The sequence below is a fragment of the Plecotus auritus genome (assembly GCF_963455305.1).
Source record: "Plecotus auritus genome assembly, chromosome: 5".
NCBI lineage: Eukaryota > Metazoa > Chordata > Mammalia > Chiroptera > Vespertilionidae > Plecotus > Plecotus auritus.
This window is the reverse complement of record NC_137776.1, coordinates 56,999,623-57,019,810: the sequence shown is the minus strand read 5'-3', so window position 1 is coordinate 57,019,810 and position 20,188 is coordinate 56,999,623. Positions and strand designations below refer to the sequence as shown.

General features: G+C 38.9%; 1 protein-coding gene and 1 pseudogene across 15 annotated transcripts in view; both read left to right on the top strand.

Annotated features, from left to right (window-relative positions):
• Positions 1 to 20,188, top strand: part of SLC4A10 (solute carrier family 4 member 10) — a 276,790-nt gene that overhangs the window by 196,511 nt on the left and 60,091 nt on the right. For all 14 annotated transcript variants that reach the window (XM_080668207.1, XM_080668214.1, XM_080668208.1 and 11 more), the window contains one exon: positions 112 to 357. In XM_080668207.1, the coding sequence (XP_080524333.1) occupies positions 112 to 357 (246 nt within the window). The remainder of the gene's footprint in view (positions 1 to 111; positions 358 to 20,188) is intronic.
• Positions 4,981 to 5,638, top strand: LOC308249526 (insulin-induced gene 2 protein-like; annotated as a pseudogene). Its single transcript has 2 exons — positions 4,981 to 4,990; positions 5,085 to 5,638. The product of its transcript is annotated as an insulin-induced gene 2 protein-like (transcript).

Sequence of the window (20,188 nt, the reverse complement as noted above, 5' to 3'; positions counted from 1 at the left end):
GGATGTGAAGCTATTTACTTTCACGTCATGAATTGGACTTATTTCCATCTGTTTAAAATGGTGGCAAGCTGTAAAATGACCTTCTTTCTGCTATTCCTTTTCTCCTCCTAGAGAATATGAGCTGTCATACCTCTCTTTAAGAGCCAGTATTGGACTTTGGACTGCAACACTATGCATCATACTCGTGGCCACTGATGCAAGCTCCCTTGTTTGCTATATCACCCGGTTTACTGAAGAAGCTTTTGCTTCTCTTATTTGCATCATTTTCATTTATGAAGCTCTAGAGAAGTTGTTTGAACTCAGTGAAGCATATCCAATCAACATGCATAATGATTTGGAACTGCTAACACAATACTCGTAAGTACTATTTCCCCTGTTGGCTGTGGGGCTTTCCTTTTAACAAATATTGCTATTGTTATAAGGAATGTGAGGAACTCACTCAGCAGAGTGCCTTAAATTGATTCATGACCTAAATCCTGCACTCTCAAAGTGGAACAGGATTTTAAAAGTCATCTAATGAGCCACTCATCAGATACTTACGTTCTCAATATAACAACTCTGCCTAGAATATCTTTTTGGAGTTTTATTTGTCAGAAATTCCCTATTAACTAGATAGTGAACCAAGGTCAATTTTGCTATATAGGCATTTTGTTTTTGCAAAATACATATGATTTTTGTTTTTCTTTAGAGCCTTTTCAATTTACTATAATTCAAAGGAAACTGAAAATATAAGATTTCAGATTTAGAGCAATACGGTAAAAGATATTCTATTGGGCCAATAAAAAGATAAACAAAAATCATTGAATTGATATATAATATTGCTTTTGCATCATGTGACATTTATGATAGAAGTACTCAGGTATTGCCTTTTGAAGTTAATATACAGTTTAGGGTTAAAAATAGGATTGGACCTATTGATCTTTCTAGTTTTAGTCGGCCAGTAGTTTAGAATTTTTCTAAGACCATGTTTATATACTGTATGTGGACATTATATTTGCCCTTTCTTGTACTTAATTTGAATATTTTTGTTGCATTTGTGTGTACATTTTTATATAGCAAGCATTTGAAGCAATATGTTTTTATGGGGCAGTTATATCCTCTGCATCCACCACCAGTGCTCTTACTAACTGCTTAGATATGGCCTCAAATGTTTTGAAGATATATTACCTTTGTTATTAGAATAATTTGAAATTGTTGAAATTAGACCAAAATAGTGCAATGTATGATTTTGTAAAGAAAGATGTTAAAAATAACATGATTTTTATTTATTTAGTAATTTTTTTTTAAATTAGAATTTATATCCAATATTTTGTATTAGCTTCAGTTTTACAGCACAGTGGTTAGACAATCGTATACTTTACAAAGTAATTTCCTCAATATTTCAAGTACCTAACTGGCACCATATGTAGTTATTATAATATTATTGACTATATTCCCCATGCTGTGCGTTACATCCCCGTGATGTTTTTGTAATTATTAATTTGTACTTTTTAATCCCTTTACCTTTTCACCCAAACCCCAACCCTCATTGTCTCTGGCACTATCAGTCTGTTTTCCATATCTATGAGTGTGTTTATATTTTGTTTTTGTTTTTTTTTCATTTATTTTGTTCTTTAGATTTCACATATAAGTGAAATTATATGGTATTTGTCTTTCTCTATCTGACTTATTTTATTTAGCATAATACCCTCTAGGTCCATCCAGGCTGTCACAAAAAGTAAGATTTCATTATTCTTTATGTCCAAGTAATATTCCATTGTATATATGTACCATCACTTTTTTTATCCACATATTTATTGATGGGCACAGGTAACTTTCATATTTTTGGTATTGAAAATAATGCTGCAATGAACATAGGGGTGCATATATGCTTTTGAATTCGTGTTTTGGGTTTCTTTGGATAAATTCCCAGAAGTGGAATTGCTGAGTCAGAAGGCAGTTCAATTTTTAATGTTTTGAGGAACCTCCATACTGTTTTCCACAGTGGCTGCACCAATCTGCATTCCCACCGACAGTGCACAAGGGTTCCCTTTCCTCTACATTCTCACCAACACTTGTTTGTTGATTTACCATTCTGACAGGTGTGAGGTGATATCTCATCATGGTTTTAATTTGCATTTCTTTGATGATTAGTGACATTGAGCATCTTTTCATATGTCTATTGGCCATCTGTATAGACACTTTGGAGAAGTGTCTATTCAGATCCTCTGGCCATTTTTTAATTGGTTTGTTTTTTTGCTGTTGAGTTGTATGTGTTCTTTATAAATTTTGGATATTAACCCCTTATTGGATATATCATTGGTGAATATCTTCCCTTATTCAGCAGGTTGTCTTTTTTTATGGTTTTCTTTGCTGTGCAAAACCTCTTTAGTTTGATGTACCCCCATTTGCTTATTTTTTCTTTTGTTTCCCTTGCCTGAGGAGATATATTAGACAAAATATTGCTAGAGAAATGTCTGACATTTTACTGTCTATGTTTTCTTTTAGGATTTTTAGGATTTTGAACCTAACACATTTAAGTCTTTAACCCATTTTGAGTTTATTCTTGTGTATCATGTACGATGTGGTCTACTTTCATTTTTTTTGGCTCATATCTGTGCAATTTCCCAACACTATTTATTGAATAAACTGTTTTTTACCCCATTGTATGTTCTTACCTCCTTTGTTATATATTAATTGATCATGTAGGTGTGGGTTTATTTCTGCGTTCTTTATTCTGTCCCTTTGATCTATTTGTCTATTTTTATGCCAGTACCAGGCTGTTTTGATTGTTATAGCCTTGTAGTATAGTTTGATATTAGATAGTGTGTGGTACCTCCAACTTTGTTCTTCTTTCTTTAGATTTCTGTGGCTATTTGGGGTCTTTTTTGGTTCCTTATACATGTAGGTTTTTTTTGTTGTTGTTGTTGAGTATGATGTTAGCTGTGTGTTTGTCATATATATATGACTTTTATTACGTTGAAATATGTTCCCTCTATTTCCACTTTGTTGAAAGTTTTTATCATAAATGGGTGCTGGATTTTGTCAAATGCTTTTTCTACATCTATTGATATGATCATGTGAGATCATGTGACTTTTATCTTTCCTTTTGGAAAATAACATGATTTTTTTTAAAAATATATTTTATTGATATTTCACAGAGAGGAAGGGAGAGGGATAGAGAGCTAGAAACATCGATGCGAGAGAAACATCGATCAGCTGCCTCCTGCAGACCTCCCACTGAGGATGTGCCCGCAACCAAGGTACATGCCCTTGACCGGAATCGAACCCGGGACCTTTCAGTCCGCAGGCCGATGCTCTATCCACTGAGCCAAACCGGTTTTGGCTAACATGATTTTTAGTACTTTACTTTTTCAAGATCACTTTAATCAGTATACTTCTGTTTTTTGGACAAGAAAATCAGAGTGGAAACAAAATAACTTTTCTAATAAAAGCAAATAGTGATGAGTTATGAATAGGTTTCAAAAATGGATGAAGGAGGAGGTGTCAGGGACACTCTGAAAGCAGGCAGATGGGAAGAGCAGTTTGATTAGAGTGAGTGATAACAGCGATACTTGCCTTTTCATTTATCTTCAGTTTCAAAAAGAGCAGTGCCCCCTAATTTGGATATTTTTGCTAGGGTATATACTCATCTCTTCAAACCTACCATTTGCTATATGCTATGATAGGTGCTAAGGATATCATGAATAATATTCTGTTCTCAATGAGCTTCCAGTTTAATATGGGAAAGCAGACAAACAGACATCACAATGAAATAAGTGCTGTGTTAAGGGATTGGTACAGGATGCCATGGAACCTTATCAGAAGAGCACCTAAGTCAAATTTTGGGTTCAGAGATTTCCTGGATGAAATGATATAGAAGATTAAAAAAATCAGTAAGAGTTAGAAAGGTGCTGAAGAATAGGACAGCAGAGTGGTTCAGATGGAGGGAATGGCACAGGCCTGGATGCAAGCAATTCATTAATGCTTTGCAATATCTGTCCAAAGTCATATAGATAATGGTAAACAAGAAATCAGAGTGTTATTACTAATATAATTTTCAGTATACTGATGAATAAAAATAAGCTCTGCAAAGAAAACATGGAGCAAATAAAATAGGTAAAAGCAAAGAAATTCTGTTTGAAGTTGTGTGGAGGCAGCAATTGTCTACCCTTCCAGCTTAGTGGCAGTTTCTAAGGTGCTTCAGACTGAGGACCACAGTTTAAAATCCCCTAGTCTAGAAAGGAAAAGGATCAGAGACGCAAGGACTGAGCCCTGGATAATGGTTACAGCTTGAAGCTAGAAGGATGAAAAACTTGTAACCAATAGATAAAATATTAGAAAGAGGCAGCAGAAAAGGACAAAACAACAGCAAAAAACAAAAACAAAAACAAATCCCACAAAAAACAACCCACAAAACATGAATAATATGAGGTTGTAGAATGCAAGGGAAAATATTGTTTTAAGAAATCTTTAGAGAGATTCAGTATGAAATCAATAAAAAACAGTATTGGATGGAGAGGAGAGGCATGACTGGAAGCCAGTTTGCAAAAAATTAAGAAGAGCATAGGAGGTAAAGAAAAGGAGAAAGTATGCCTAAGTATGATGTCAAAGAAAGTGAAAAACAGTGCCTGTTGAAGAGAGCAATGAGATTATGAGTGATAATTTGTGATAGAAAAGAGCTATGTGCCCAGCCTGCATGGCTCAGTGGTTGAGTGTCAACCTATGAACCAGGAGGTCACGGTTCGATTCTGGGTCAGGGCACATGCCTGGGTTGTGGGCTTGATCTCCAGTAGGGGGTGTGCAGGAGGCAGCCAATCAATGATTCTCTCATCATTGATATTTCTCTCTCTCTCTCCCTCTCCCTTCCTCTCTGAAATCAATAAAAAAATGTATTTTTAAAAAGAGAAAGGGAAAGAACTATGTGTTTAAAAATGAGGACACATGTCCCAGAAGATGGTGGAGGCGGGGGATTTCTGGTGGGTCCTATTTCAGGGCAAGATGCCGTTCTGTTGAAATGCCAATCTGCTTTGATTCACAGACAAGTCTTTTCATCTGGGACGCCTTTTTTTTTTCTTTCCTGCTGGCTTATTGAACTTATGAAGCCATAGCAGAAGGAGAGATAGAGTCACCTGGGCCCAAAAAATGTGGTCCTTATATCTCTGTGACTAGCTGGAGTGTAAATTTGATGATTCGAGGAGTAGTGCTGTTTTTTTATTGGAGTATTTCTGGCATTAGTGTTAAATTTACTTCAGATTCAGAGAGACATGATGCTTTTCCTACCTGATATGATTGCAAGCTTCTTTTCTTCAGCATGGTGGGTGCCACGGTGCTGTGGCACAGCTTCAGCAGTGATTGGCTTATTATTTCCCTGCATTGACGGTATCTAAGAGAACCACATAAATTTAAGAGAGAGTGGTCCAATGTTATGCGACTCTCACTGGTTATGGCCTTGGAGTAGAAACTGCTTTCTTGGCAACCTTGGTCACTCAGCTGCTAGTCTATAATGGTGCTTATCAGTATACTTGCAGATTTTCTCTATGTTCGCTCTTGGTTACCATGTATATTTTTTGCTGAAGGCATAACAATGGGAAATATTGGTCCACAACTGGCAATGTATGAATGTAAAGTTATCACAGAAAAATCTCATCAGGAATGAAGAAGACAAAAATATATTTTTTGTGCAGAAAACAAGATGAATAGGGCATGTAAATGGTAGATATAAGTATGAAACTTCAGACTATAAAGTTGCCAGTATGCAGAAATGTGAGCTAATCACTGTGTTCCATTGACCAAATGCCCTTCTCAACCAAAATTAGGGGTTTGGAAGGTATGGGAAGATTGATCCATCCTAATGGGTCATGAAGTTTTAGTGTCTCCTGGACCTGAAATGGGTGTAAGAGAAACACAGAGAATAACAATCACCTTGGGAAATGCGACTACTGTACTTGTCTTCCATTTAGTTTCTCACCATGATTCAATGGTTTCCTGCACCACTCACTTTGAGTACATGACTCTGATGAGGTATTGCCATTACTTGCTCTTTGGAAAAGCAAAACTAATTTTTTTTTGCTATGTATACAATGCATATGTTTATTAGCATACTTTTAGTCATGTGCATTAAAAAAATAAATCAGTTATTGGTAACAATAGTGGTTACTTTAATGTATTGTATAATCTCACCTTTTGTATAAAACATTTTGTGTTTTATGAAGTTCACATGACACTTTTAGTGGTCTTTTGTTCTTGTCACCATGACCCAATCAGTTTTAAGTGTCATTATGCTCATGCTACCCTACAGTTTTCTACTGATGTTGCTGGTCTCATGCTTGCACAGTTTTTATGAGACAAACTAGAGGCCTAGTGTGTGAATTCGTGCACCAGTGAAGTCCCTTGGCCTGGCCTGTGGGATCGGGCCAAAACTGGCTCTCTGACATCCCCTGAGGGGTCCCAGACTGCGAGAGGGCACAGGCCAGGCTGAGGGACCCCACCGGTGCACAGATGGGGCTGGGGAGGGATGTGGGAGGTTGGCCAGCTGGGGAGGGACTGCAGGAGGGCTCCAGGGTGTGTCCAGCCCATCTTGCTCAGTCCGGATCAGCTGGACTCCAGCAGCAGCTAACCTACCGGTTGGAGCATCTGCCTCCTGGTGGTCAGTGCACATCATAGCGAGCAGTTGAGCAGCCTTAGCATATCATTAGCATATTACGCTTTGATTGGTTGAATGGACGACCAGACAACTGGACACTTAGCATATTAGGCTTTTATTATATAAGATTCCTAGAAAATGTCAAAGCTAGGATGCAGTACATCTGAGCGCAGTCTTTGCAAAATTAACATGTCTATGCATGCACATATTTTGCTTAGGTGTAAGATATGGAAAAAAGGGCCTCATTTACTTTTCAAAGATATTCTTTATACTTGGGCTTCTTATACTTAGATTTCCTTAAAGTAATAGTTTTACCAACCAAATAATAAAATGTCTTTGATTTTGTTAAGACTCTCGTAGTACCTCTGGCATCCTAATCTTATAATGTGGTAATAATATGTAGACCTTATATTTGAAGCTATGAGCTTTTCTTTCATTGTGCCAAGAGCAAGTGTCAAGATAATCAATTTAATTTCAAGAATATATACATTACACCAGATGATCAAGCTAAATTTTTCAAGTTAGCAATAAGTAATGAGTTTGTGGAAATAACTTTTTCTAGGTTGCCTTGATTTTAAGAAATGGTAAAAATAGAATGAAGCACTCTGCTTATGAAAGATGAAATGTTTCTTCAACTCTATTATAATAATCTAAAGCTCTCAAAGATGGCTAACTAAGGAAAGATTGGGGCTGTATTAACTCTTTTTAGTTGTTTGGATCAAAACAAAGAGCAGGGTCTATTATTCTAATTTATTAACATACAGGAGTTGAATAATTACAGAGCTATTAGAAAGTATGATATAATTGCTAGGTTATGGGAAGGATTTATTTTGGATTTTGATCTTTTTTCTATCATTTGTTGTTTTTTTCCCCAGCCCATAGCCCTCTATAAAATCCTGTTTGTTAAATAATAAATGTAAAGTACATAAACTTACATTATCACAAACTAAATTTTTAAACAGAAAAATTTGCTAAGCTAACTGAACTTGGCTAGTTCTACAAATATCGAGTAGAAATTGTGTTCAAATAAGTTAACATACAATATTATAAGTAGCAATTATTACTCATAATTTTTTTCATTTACATTGGTTTTAAGGATATAAAAATCCAGTGGAATTTTTTAAAAAACATTTTATTATGAATACTTGATTTTAAAAAACAACTCAGTTGCCTATTTAAATTTTGTCTGCTTTTTTCCTGAAAGCATGTGTATCAGTGGTTGAGAAACAGTGCTTTAAATACGTTTTAAAATTTCAACAGTTGGAAGAACTATTAAGAAGCTGGAAGATCCCACCACTTGTAGGCAAATTATATTATAATAGGTCTCAGAAAGGCAAAGATGAGGGATACCATTTTTTCAGTTGCACAGGCTGACATATATATTAAACAAACATTTATTGGGAAATGTGGGCAAAACATTTCCTGCTTTTATAATTGAAAAAATTTATACCTCAGGTGCTTCATTCTTTTATATATAAAATAAAACTTTTGGAAGAAATAAAATTAGCCTTTTATGAATTGTTATCTCTGAGAATGGTCATCACATCTCAACAAATTGAAATACTGTGCAGTTGATAAACAAACACAACACCTGTGGCCATTTAATGCATCTTAATGAAGAAATCACCAATTTCTGCTTAGTACTCTCCTTCTAATATGGATGTTCTTGCAAATTTCTGCTCTTTCATAGCTACTTGACAAGAAAGTATGGAAGATAAATCTATTTCAGGTTTGCAAATCTATAGTTACAGAGAAAGAAAATAGTAGATGGAATAGATCTGAGAAGTAACATTGTTAAAAGGCACTTAACAAAGGCTTACTGGTATCTACCATCCCACTGGCTCTGTGGAGGCAGAAAGATGAAGAGACATTAATCTCGTACACAAAGGCTCATAACCCATTAGGAATAGTGAGGATAAAACAGGTAAATAATGAACTTATACTGGATACTATGGCTACTGGAGGTAAGACTATCATTAAAACCAGAATTTAGTTCAAAAGCAGAAAGGGAAAACAAAGATAGCAAGTGTTTGGATTAAGAATCAACAATAAGATGGGTTTCCAGAAATTTATTGAATAATGACTTTTTGAGTGCTTATTAATATTTATTGGATTCTAAGATGTCAGATTTTTAATGGAGAAAAAAATTCTATATTAAATGTGCATCGTAAGAAGCGTTTCAGAAATGTAAAAGTATAAATGAACGTGTTCATTGGTGATGTGTACCAAGCACTTTGCTAGTGTAGGGGGTACAAAGGTGTGCCTACCATATAGTAATGGGCCCAGCATTATGGAGATTAATCAAGTGGAGTCACACATATATTACAAAAGTAAACACATAAAAATACAATTATAAAGTTATGTTGCAAGCAATTCTGGATAAATTTAGTCGAGTATATGTAGAAAAAAATGATTTTAAAACGTTGAAATACAGGGGTTTACCTAAATCTGAGTTTTATCCTTTAGTTTTTGATTATTGAGGACCAACAGGTCAATGAGCCAAGATAACCTCCCTTTCATCATCTTTCTCCCAACATCTCTGATCAACTTTGGGGTTCTGCTGTAGGTTGCAGTCCTGCCTCTCTTCCAGATGACTTCTCCACCATGTTGGCACCCTGTCTAAATGTTCAGTCAGAACTAATTTTATGAATTCAGTTTGTATATTTTTATCCCACATTAAGATTCTCATAACCTCTCAGTTTATTCAAAATTTCTAGTTGAAATCTTTAAGTGTAGTGATAAAGATACTGTAAAAGAGTGCAGTTATCTTTACTTGTCAAACATGATTGGTCAGGTGATGTCTATTTTATTACAACATATTCAATTAATCAATATGCATTAAGCATTACTATCCTATATAATAAAAGGCTAATATGCAAATTGTCCCCTCGACCGGGAGTTCAACCAGGAGTTTGACGAGGGGGTGGGGCTGGCTGGCCAACCACCCTCAGCCCCTCCCCCCAGCCAGTCCCAACTCTGATTGGCCCCAATTGGGGCCGGCCGGCTAGCCCTCACCCATGCACGAATTCATGCACTAGGCCTCTAGTACTCTATAGTATGCTGGGACTATGGGAGATAAAATTGTTACTTTTTCTCCTTTAAAGCAGGCTTGAATCTAGTTAAGGAGTTGAGAAAAATAATATTATTCTTTTCTTCCAAAAATTCCACTGGATTTTTATATCCTTAATACCCATGTAAATGAAAAAAAAGAGTAATAATTGCTACTTATAATATTACATGTTAATTTCTTTGAACACTATTTCTACTTGATATTTGTAGAACTAGCCAAGTTAGCTTAGCATATTTTTCTGTTTAAAATTTCAGGTTTTGATAATATAAGGTGTTCCATTTATATACTTTACATTTATTATTTAACAAACAGGAAAATATCAAGTGAAAAGGTATATATATCCAGTAAAGGACGAAGTTCACTTTGTAAAAACATTCTATTGTAATAGCTCTCAGTTTCAGGCAAAACAGTATTTATATATTACCAAAAAAACTGTCTTTTATAGATATTTTCTTTGTAAGACTATTCAAATATTATGAAGGGTAACAAAATATGTTCTGTAAATGAATGTTTATTACTTACTTTCAGTGAAGTATGTGGTGTGGCCAGTTCTGCTGCTTCTAGTCACCCCATTATATTGCTCATACCTTCATTGCATAGGTACCTACCTGGTGTCTTCATAGTCTATAAGAACTTTCTCTGAAAATGATTACTAGGAGACTAGTTTTATTTCTTTCAAAACATTTCATTTTTGTGTTTAAAAGAATGAAGCACCTATGGTATAATTTTATTTTCAATTATAAAGCAGACTTTAGGGAGTAAGAGAGGTGGTCCTTACTCACTGTGAAATCATATCACTTGGTGTTATGGGTTGAATTGTGTTCCACCAAAATTTGTATGTGGAAGATCTAACCCTTGTAACTTAGATTGTGATTATATTCAGAGACAGGGCCTTTAGAGATAATTGAGGTTAAATGAGGTCATATGGGTGGATCCTAATCAAATCTGACTGGTGTCCTTAAAAGAAGAGGAAATTTGGACACAGAAAGAGACACCAGAATGCACAGGCACATTAAAAGGAACATGCGAGGACACAGCAAGAGGGCAGTATATGCAAGCCAAAGAGAGGCCTCTGAGGAAATCAACCTGATGACACTTTGATCACAGACTTACATCCTCCAGAGCTGTAAGAAACTAAATTTTGATTTTTTAAGCCACCCAGTCGGTGGTGTTTTGGTATAGCAGCTTCAGAAAGCTAGTATACGGAGTAAAAGCTTATAGTTTAGTTCTATTTATGTTTGGACTTTAAGAGCAAACTCTCTGAAGTTGTTCCCCTGTTAATGGCCATCCCATCCTTTCAGCTGTTCAGATGAAAAAAACCATGAATTTATTTTTGAATACTCTCTGACACACCCAGACTTCTTAACAGATATAATGGCTCTCTATATAAAATTTAAACACTACTTACCACCCTCTCTTTCTCCATCATCTCTTGTCTAGATTATTACAATTGCCTTCCAACTGGTGTCCCTGATTTTACACTTGCTCTTCCACAGACTGTTCTCTATGAAGCAGCCAGAATTATTCTCTTACAGCCCAAGTCAGATCATGTCACACTGCTTCTCAAAGCCCACTGATGGGGCTAGAAAACACTGTATGCTCATAAATATGTTGAAAACATAATAAGAACTACTGAAAGAAATATCTCAAAAATCACAGTAACTGGTAGAAAAACTGATTTTCTTTTTGTTCTTTATTTTATAAATATCCTATAGTATGGTTTTATTATTTCGGCAATTCAAAATATTTTTGAAATAGGTAAACGTATAGACATAAAAACACATTTGGCTTCTACAGATAGATCATAATTCTCTGACTTTATGCCACATATTAACACCTAACTTGCCACAAAGCACTCTAGGGGTTAATTTAGTCAATAAAAAGACTTTCAAAAAAAAAAAGAATCACAAACCATTACTGTTCAGCACACACAGGAAGGTACTGATAATAACTACAAAGACAAAGGAGATCATTTGTAACCCAGGGACTAAAATTAGTAATAATGTTGAAGGCAGTTCTACCAAATTATGTTTTCTAGAAGACAGCCACAGGCTTTTCTCTTGTAAAGAAGACTGATCACCCCCATTAGCCTTGACAAAAGCAATGACTTCTGGATGAGGACATTTAATTATAATGTTTATCTAATCACTCTGTAGCCATTTACATAAACAAGATGGCTTACAACGCACACATGGGTGTGGGGAGGGGAAGTGGCAGTAAAACATAGTGTTTGGTGAAGAGTGTATTTTAAGCCAAACAATTCACCATTATAAGTCAGAATTATTGGCATTTTATACTGGTGTTTTTAAAAATGTGAAAAAAGAAAAAGTGCATATACAGTCTTTGGATTACCGAAATTTCTAGTCTAGTAACAATAGTAATAATAATGATAACTAACACCTAATTTGAATTCATTTACACCAGATCCTATTCTGGGTGCTTTTACCTACATTAATTAATTTACTTTTATAATAATCCTGTTAGGTTGAATACTTTTATTATCCCCACTTTTTAAAAAACATGTTTTTATTGGTTTTTTAGAGAGAGAGAGTAAGGGAGAGGGATAGAGAAATAGAAACATCAATGACAGAGGAACATCATCCATCAGCTGCCTTCTGCATGCCCCCTACTGGGGGATTGAGCTGGCAACCAGAATCAAACCAGTGACCTCTTGGTTTCTGGGTCAAAGGCTCAACCACTCAGCCACATTGGCTGGGCTCATTATCCCCATTTTAAGAAAACAGATATAGAGAAGTTAAGTAACTTGTCCAAAGTCCCTCAGGTAAGTGATCATAGGAACCCTGGCTAAAGAGACTAAAGTCCAATATTCTAAGCACTTATATTCCTAAAGGTTATTGTTATTTTTTTTTTTTTTTGCATTAACATTTCTATCTTATGACCAGAGTCACTAAAAATTACTTTGGATAAAATTAACAGAAGAATTTAATCCAAACTTACGTTTTATTTGCTTATATTGCTGTCTCTAGGTTTTTTTTGGTTTCTTTTTTCTTTTAGTAGTTTTCTATTGGAGTTAAGTTCATCAGTATAGGTGAAAAACAGGAAAGTGGGATTTTTCCCCTCATTTTATTTATTTAGAATATCTGCTTTTGATGTTTTAGAACATAAACTCTAAATAGCCAGAGCCTTCTTTGAGCTTTTTCAAACGTCCTGTCCAAGCATGCAGCCTCTGAGAACTCTCTGCTGAGATTTCCAGTAGCAGAGGTGCGGACTCAGGAAGGAGCAATGCATCTGTTTCCTAAAGGCAGTGGTTATCACATCCGCCCAACTCAGGAAAGAACGTTGGCTACAATAGTATGTGATACCTGTGATGTATAAAATAAATCTTTTAGGGTAAAACACTTATTTTTCCTCTTTGGAATTCATTTATGGATGAGAAATATTATTAACAAGAGATAGGCCTGACAAGGAAGGATAGGTGACTAATGTCCACTTATAAATCTGATTCTCCAAAAGAGTGTCTTTTCTATGAACTCGCCATTTTTATACCAGATTTCTTAGTACTTTCAGAACCTCACTGTTAAAATGTCACTGTACTCCCAGGAATGGACTGACACATTCTATCATTGTCCTGTACTCCCAGGAATGGAATGACACATTCTGTCATTGTCCTCACTGACACAGTACAGTGGCTTTGAAAAGAAACCAGGGCCCTGAGGGAACAGAGCTAAGTGAAGGAAGTCATCCCAGGCCAGGGTTAGACACAGCTGTGGGAAATAGGAATCTGGAGATTGCTGGTGTAGTTACCGTGATCTGAGGGCAGGTCTGCTGGGTGTTTTGCGGGGTGATACCGTACAGGAGAGGGGTCCTGGAAGGGGAAGCTAGGAAGCCCGCACAGTGAAATGTAGATTACTTCGTTGTTCTGGAGCCGTCGCTTTCATCTGGCTATGCTGATGGAAATGGCACAGAGCTGCATCTAGAGGAAGCACATTCTAGCTAGCTGCACGTGCAGAGGCTTCAGGGTCAAATAGACCTGGATTCAAATATAATTCTATCAGCATGTATGGCTTTGGGTAAGTCATCAAACACTTAGTTTCCTGCATCTATAAAATGTAAAAATCAAACTTTTAAACTAGAAAACAAAGTGCCTCATGTTATGCATGTGGCAGCTATATGCATATCAGATAGATATGCATAAATATGCAATAGCTAGTAGAAGCGTATATGTGCATTATACACACACATATGTCTGTACATAGATGTATTCATGGGTCTACTATAGTGCTCTTTCTCCTTTGTTATGTTACTTCCACAAGAAACTTGCCATATATTTTCTATTTTACACTTAAATTTCCTTTTATCCTATAGAAATATGCTTTTACCAAATTTTCAGAATATGCTCATAATTTTCCCATTAAACAATGGTGTTGGGCTGCGTTATCTTAGGTAAATTAGCAGAATGACTAACTTGGAGAATTCTAATCATTAGTTACCTAAAAAAACAGAATGTTTACCACATGATATAACAGATTCAGGCAATATGTTACTAATCTACTTTAACAAGAAAGAGAGTATTGCTCCTAATGAATAATATTAACAGTGTTCTTTTGGGCACCACTACTATGCAGTAGTCACCTATGGTAATCATTATTTGAATTCATGACAAAGCTGGGTAAGGATTGGAGGCAGGTCTTCTGTATATTCAAATGATTTAACCTGAACCATAGCATATGTATGTGCCTAGGCAAATGTCTAACATAATTATTCTAATCTAGCAGATTAAATCATTTTTATCATTCTACAAAGACGTTAGAGAGCATATGCCAATTTCAAAAACCAGGCACACGTTCACAGGGCCCTACGTTTAGTAGTCCCTGACCAATGGATTGGACCTGAAGTTCTACCCGGCAGGTCACCGAGCAGCTCTCCAAGCCATTTACTGCTTCCTTCCTCCCACATGCTTCCTTAGTTAGGATTCCCAGTGGGGAGGTAAAAGCAGGTAGTATTTTTGTTCCACCCCTCACTGTCTCTAATATGCCTTATTCTCAGAATTACTCTGGGATCTAGTTTCAGGAATATGAAAAACTAGAGGACCGGTGCACGAAATTCATGCACGGGGATGTGTGTCCCTCAGTCCAGCCTGCACACTCTCAAATGTGGGACCCCTCGAGGGATGTCCGACTGCCTATTTAAGCCCGATCCCACCAGGATTGGGCTTAAACGGGCAGTCGGACATCCCTCTCACAATCCAGGACTGCTGGCTCCCAACTGCTCGCCTGCCTGCCTTCCTGATTGCCCCTAACCACTTCTGCCTGCCAGCCTGATCACCGCCTAACAACTCCCCTGCCAGCCTGATTGATGCATAACTGCTCCCCTGCCAACCTGTTTTCCCCTAACTGCCCTCCCCTGCAGGCCTGGTCACCCCTAACTGCCCTCCCCTGCAGGCCTGGGTCCCTCCCAACTGCCTTTCCCTGCAGGCCTGGTTGCCCCCAACTTCCCTTCTCTGCCAGCTTGGTCACCCCTAACTGCTTTCCCCTGCAGGCTTGATCGCCCCCAACTGCCCTCCCTTGCAGACCTGGTCCCTCCCAACTGCCCTCCCCTGCTGGCCATCTTGTGGCAGCCATATTGTGTCCACATGGGGGCAGCTATCTTTGACCACATGGGGGCAGCCATCTTGTGTGTTGGAGTGATGGTCAATTTGCATATTACTCTTTTATTAGATAGGATAGAGGCCTGGTGCATGGGTGGGGGCCAGGGTGTGCGGAAAGCTTGGCTTCCTCCATCACCGGGGCAACCCTAGCCTCCTGCTCTTTCCAGCTCCATGGCTGCTGCCATTTCTGTTTGGATTTATGTATCTTCTATCATGAAACTTTGTAGCCTTGAGTGGAGGCCTAGGCTGGCAAGGGCAGGCGGAAAGCTTGGCTTCCTCCATTGCCGGGGAAACCCAAGCCTCCCTCCTGCTCTCTGTGGCTGTACCCATCTTGGTTGGGTTTATTTGCATATTCGCTCCTGATTGGCTGGTGGGCGTGGCTGGTGGGCATGGCTTGTGGGTGTAGTGGAGTGATGGTTAACTTGCATATCACTCTTTTATTAGATAGGATATCTCTTCCTCACAAGGTTGGAGGTCCTGCACATGACCTTTATAAGATTTACTTTATATATTTTTACAATTTTTACAATTTATGCCAAATATTATTGGAGATACCTGTCCTTTTAAAAATGTCTTGCCATATTGATTACATAATGAATAAAATAGTTAATACATATTTGTTTTCTAACTATAATTTGGAACACAGTTATAAATATTTTAGTTTATGGTTTAACTCTGTACCTGGTCCACTCCTAACCCACCTGGTGTTTTTTGAAATAATAAAATATATATCTTTGGGGCCAAGATCCATAAATCCAGGATATTCTCAGCCATGTTGTTCTGCTATAGTATGAAGTTAGACTAGAAATAAGACAATGCTAAGTGAAAGAAACTTTCTTTGCCTACTCCACCTCCAAAGGGCTCCATTTATAGGAGTACAGACCAGACATTCTATGGCCTGCCTCATCCTTTCCATGGTACCAGCCTGCTGCTGAGCTTTAGTTTCTCCTTTCTAAATGGGGACAAAAATACCTGTCCTACCTCTCATAGGAGTGGTTTGAGGTTTAATGAGATTATATCAAAGTATTTTCTAACCCACATAACGAACATATGTGATAAGGTACTTTATTTTGAGCATCTACTAAATTCTAGGAATAGTACTTTACATATGTTATAGTACCCCTTTTCAGCCTCAACATGACCCTGCACAATTGTTATAATTATATTTGATGTAAGATGAGTTAATAAAAGCTCAAAAATGTTCTGTGATTTCCTAAGGTCAAATAGGTCCAAGGAGCAGAATCAAGACTCATCTCAATATTACTTCCAAATGGAGGATTTACTTTTCTTTCCACTCAGAGCTCAGACTTATTAATTATCCTAAAGAATGGCAGGTGGCATCAAAAAAGGTGGGGGAATCGCTGAATAATCTGCCCCTTCAGCAAAGCTGACGAAAATATCCTGATAAAAATTAATGCTTAGAAGAGATCACCTGAAAACCCCAGGGCTTCATACATTTTGAAAATAGCTTCTATGTATTGAGTATAAAATAAAAAGAGAAAAAATAGATCCTTTAGATGAAAGAACAATATGGTATGCCATCCCAGCCAGGTCCAAGCTTAGGGTTTTCATAAGTTTCTTTGCAGACATATTACAAACATTTACACACAGAGCAAATAACACAAAACAGGGAAATATAAGGACTTTCTCTGTTTTTGAAAATAGATGGAAACAACAGAAAGTTCTCAGAAATGCAGAGAGAATTTATTTTCATAATAGCTAATATATTTCATATTAGAATGTGTCCATGATTCCAACCTGAGACTTAGAAATCAGATCTTTGAGTAACTAGCAGATCTTACATATGTAAAAACATATATAAGGTATCCATGGCTCTAGAACTTCAGGCCTTACCTTCTCTGCCTCCCACACTTTTGACAGATGTCAAGGCAGAATCTTTCCTATTACAATTCTCTACTATGTCCACTGACTCTTTCAAGACCTCTCAATGGCCCAAGTACTTTTCTTCAATAACATTCCTTCAGAGCTTGAGCTACAACTATTCTAGATATGCCTACATCTAGTCTTTTTAATAACTGATAGGAATTTATATGAGGGCTGCATGACCTCCAAAAACCACAGCAACAATGGAATAAACAAATCTTTCAAAAAATCCTTCCAAGCTGCCCTACTGTTCTCACTTTAACATTCAAAATAGTAAGTACTTACTAGGGCCCTCAAGGCTCACTGTACAGTCTGGTCCTTGCCACTCTCTCAGCCTCACGCCCATTTCTTTCCCCACTCCCCTTCTGATTCAGCCACACTGAACTTTCTGAGACAATCTGCTTCCTGACCCAGACCTTCCCACCTGCTGTGTGCTCTCTCTAGTCCACCACACCACCACCCTGCCCACACTATTTCTTACTAAATTTTGTTCAATCTCAGCTTAAGCCTCATTTTCTTAGTTTTTCCTGAGCACATAGACTCAAGGCTTCTTAGCAGCCTAGACTTCTTTATAACATATTTCACAAATGACTGTTTAGTATTTCTATCCTGCATTTAAAGAAAGCCCCCAGGACCATGTCTATCTTATTCAGTGTTACACTTAGCATGATGTCTTGCTAAGTGTAGTATTGAATTAACTTTTTAACTCACTTTAAAAAATAACTCATTAACTTTTTATTCAGTTAAGCATTGTGCATAATAATACCTTCATGACTAGGCTTTCAATGGATCATTTTTTTTTTGTGTGTGTTGCCATACATATAGAACAAAACATACTATAACCTGGATTCCCCTGAAAGCATAGCCTGAGACAGAGGCTTTCTTAAAGGGTAATTGATCTTAAGGAGCAGGAGTAAAGAACCAGAGAATGATTGCTACAGATGAATTGTGTTCCCTCAAAATTTGTATGTTGAGGCCCTAGCTTCCATTGCAACTATTTGGAGATAGAGTCTTTAGGAGGTAATCAAGGTTAAGTGAAGGTAGAAGGACATGCTCCAAATCTGAAAAATGATCTATATCCTATATAATAAAGAGCTAATAAGCTAATTAGACTGAACAGCCAAACGACCTTCCAGATGACCTTCCGGATGAAGCCGGGTTACGAGGGCCAGCCAAAGCTGCTAGGGGCTGCGAGGGCCAGCTGAGACAGCTGGTGCTGCAAGGGCCGAGCCCCTTGCATGAATTTCATGCATTGGACCTCTAGTCTACATTACAAAAGGCCAGGGGCCGTCACAACCTAAATGACCAGATGGACGAACGGTCACCAGGAAGTGCATGGAGCACCTCTTGGTCCCTCCCCCACAGCCCACAGGCTCCTATCACAGCAAGGCTGGTGGCCAGTGGGCGGGTGGGGCGGCGGCAGAGGGCAGGGTGGGGGGGACGAGGTGGGTGCGGCTAGGTCGTTAGCATCCAGCCTGGGGCTGAGCCGGAGGCCTAATGACCTTGCCACTGCTGTGGTGGCTGCAGATCAGGCCTGGAGAGAGGCCCAGAGAGAGAGAGAGAGAGTCAGGGCCTGATCAGCAGCTATTGGGGTTGCTGGCGAGGCCCGGAGAGAGAGAGAGAGGCAAGGCCTGATCAGCAGCTGCCACGGCGGCTGTGGATCAGGCCTGGAGATAGGCCTGGAGAGAGAGGCAGGGTCTGATCTGCAGCTGCCACAGAGGCTTCGAACCAGGCCCAGAGAGAGGCCCAGAGAGAGAGGCAGGGCCTGATGCTGTGGATCAGGCCCAGATATAGGCCCGGATACGCTGACTGGCATAGAAACCGACCAATCATAACCTAATCTGGGTGAACTGTGAAGGCAGAACCTAAGGTGGGGGCTGAGAAGGGGTTTTAAGGGCAACAGCTGTTTGGTGTAAGGTGTAAGAAAGCGGTTCAAGTTTTTAATGACTGGTTTGGCAGTATAGTACATATGGCTGGCTATCAGTCCAGATATAGGAATTATGTATTTTTGACTGCCAAGAGCATCTCCTCCTGCTGAAAAGTCTCCCCCTCCCCATTTAAGCAATCCTATCCTATGTAATCTATCTATACTAATAAAAGGGTAATATGCTAATTAGACCAGGTCAACCGGCCATCTTCTGGATGTCTGACTTCCTTCCTGACAAAGCCATGGTGGTGGGGGCTGAGGCAGAGGCAGTTAGGGGTGATCAGGCTGGCAGGGGAGGGCAGTTGGGAGTGAGATCAGGCCAGCAGGGGGTTAGATCAGGCTGGCAGGGGAAGGCTGTTCGGGGCAACCAGGCAGGCAGGCAGAGGTGATTAGGGGCAATAAGGCAGGCAGGCAGAGGCAGTTAGGGGAAATCAGGCAGGTGGGCAGAGTGGTTAGGGTCGATCAGGCAGGCAGGCAGGTGAGCAATTAGGAGCCAGCGGTCCCAGATTGCAAGAGGGATGTTCGATTGGAGAGGTTGCAGGCTGGGCTGTGGGACTCCCCCCACCCCCCGTGCACGAATTTCGTGCATCAGGTCTCTAGTATATATATAAAAGCCTAAGTGACCATAACAACTGGTCAACTGGTTGCTATGATGAGGCAGTGACCACCAGGGGGCAGATGCTCAATGCAGGAGCTGTACCTGGTGGTCAGTGCGCTCTCACAGCCAACCTCCTATGGTTGGCCAACCTCCTTCAGTCCCTCACCCCAGCCGGACAGCCCTGATTGGCCTGATCGACTTAGGGCAGTGGGCCTAAGTTGGCAGTCGGACCTCCTTAGCGCTGCTGCAGAGGCGGGAGAGGCTCCTGCCACCACCTCTGCGCTCACCAGCCGTGAGCCCAGGTTCTGGCTGAGTGGCGCTTCCCTTATGGGAGTGCACTGACCACCAGGGGACAGCTCCTGCATTGAGCATCTGCCCCCTGATGGTCAGTGTGTGTTACAGAGACCGGTCGTTCTGCTGTTCAGTCAATTTGCATGTTAGCCTTTTATTATATAGGATGTAAGTAAATTATAATA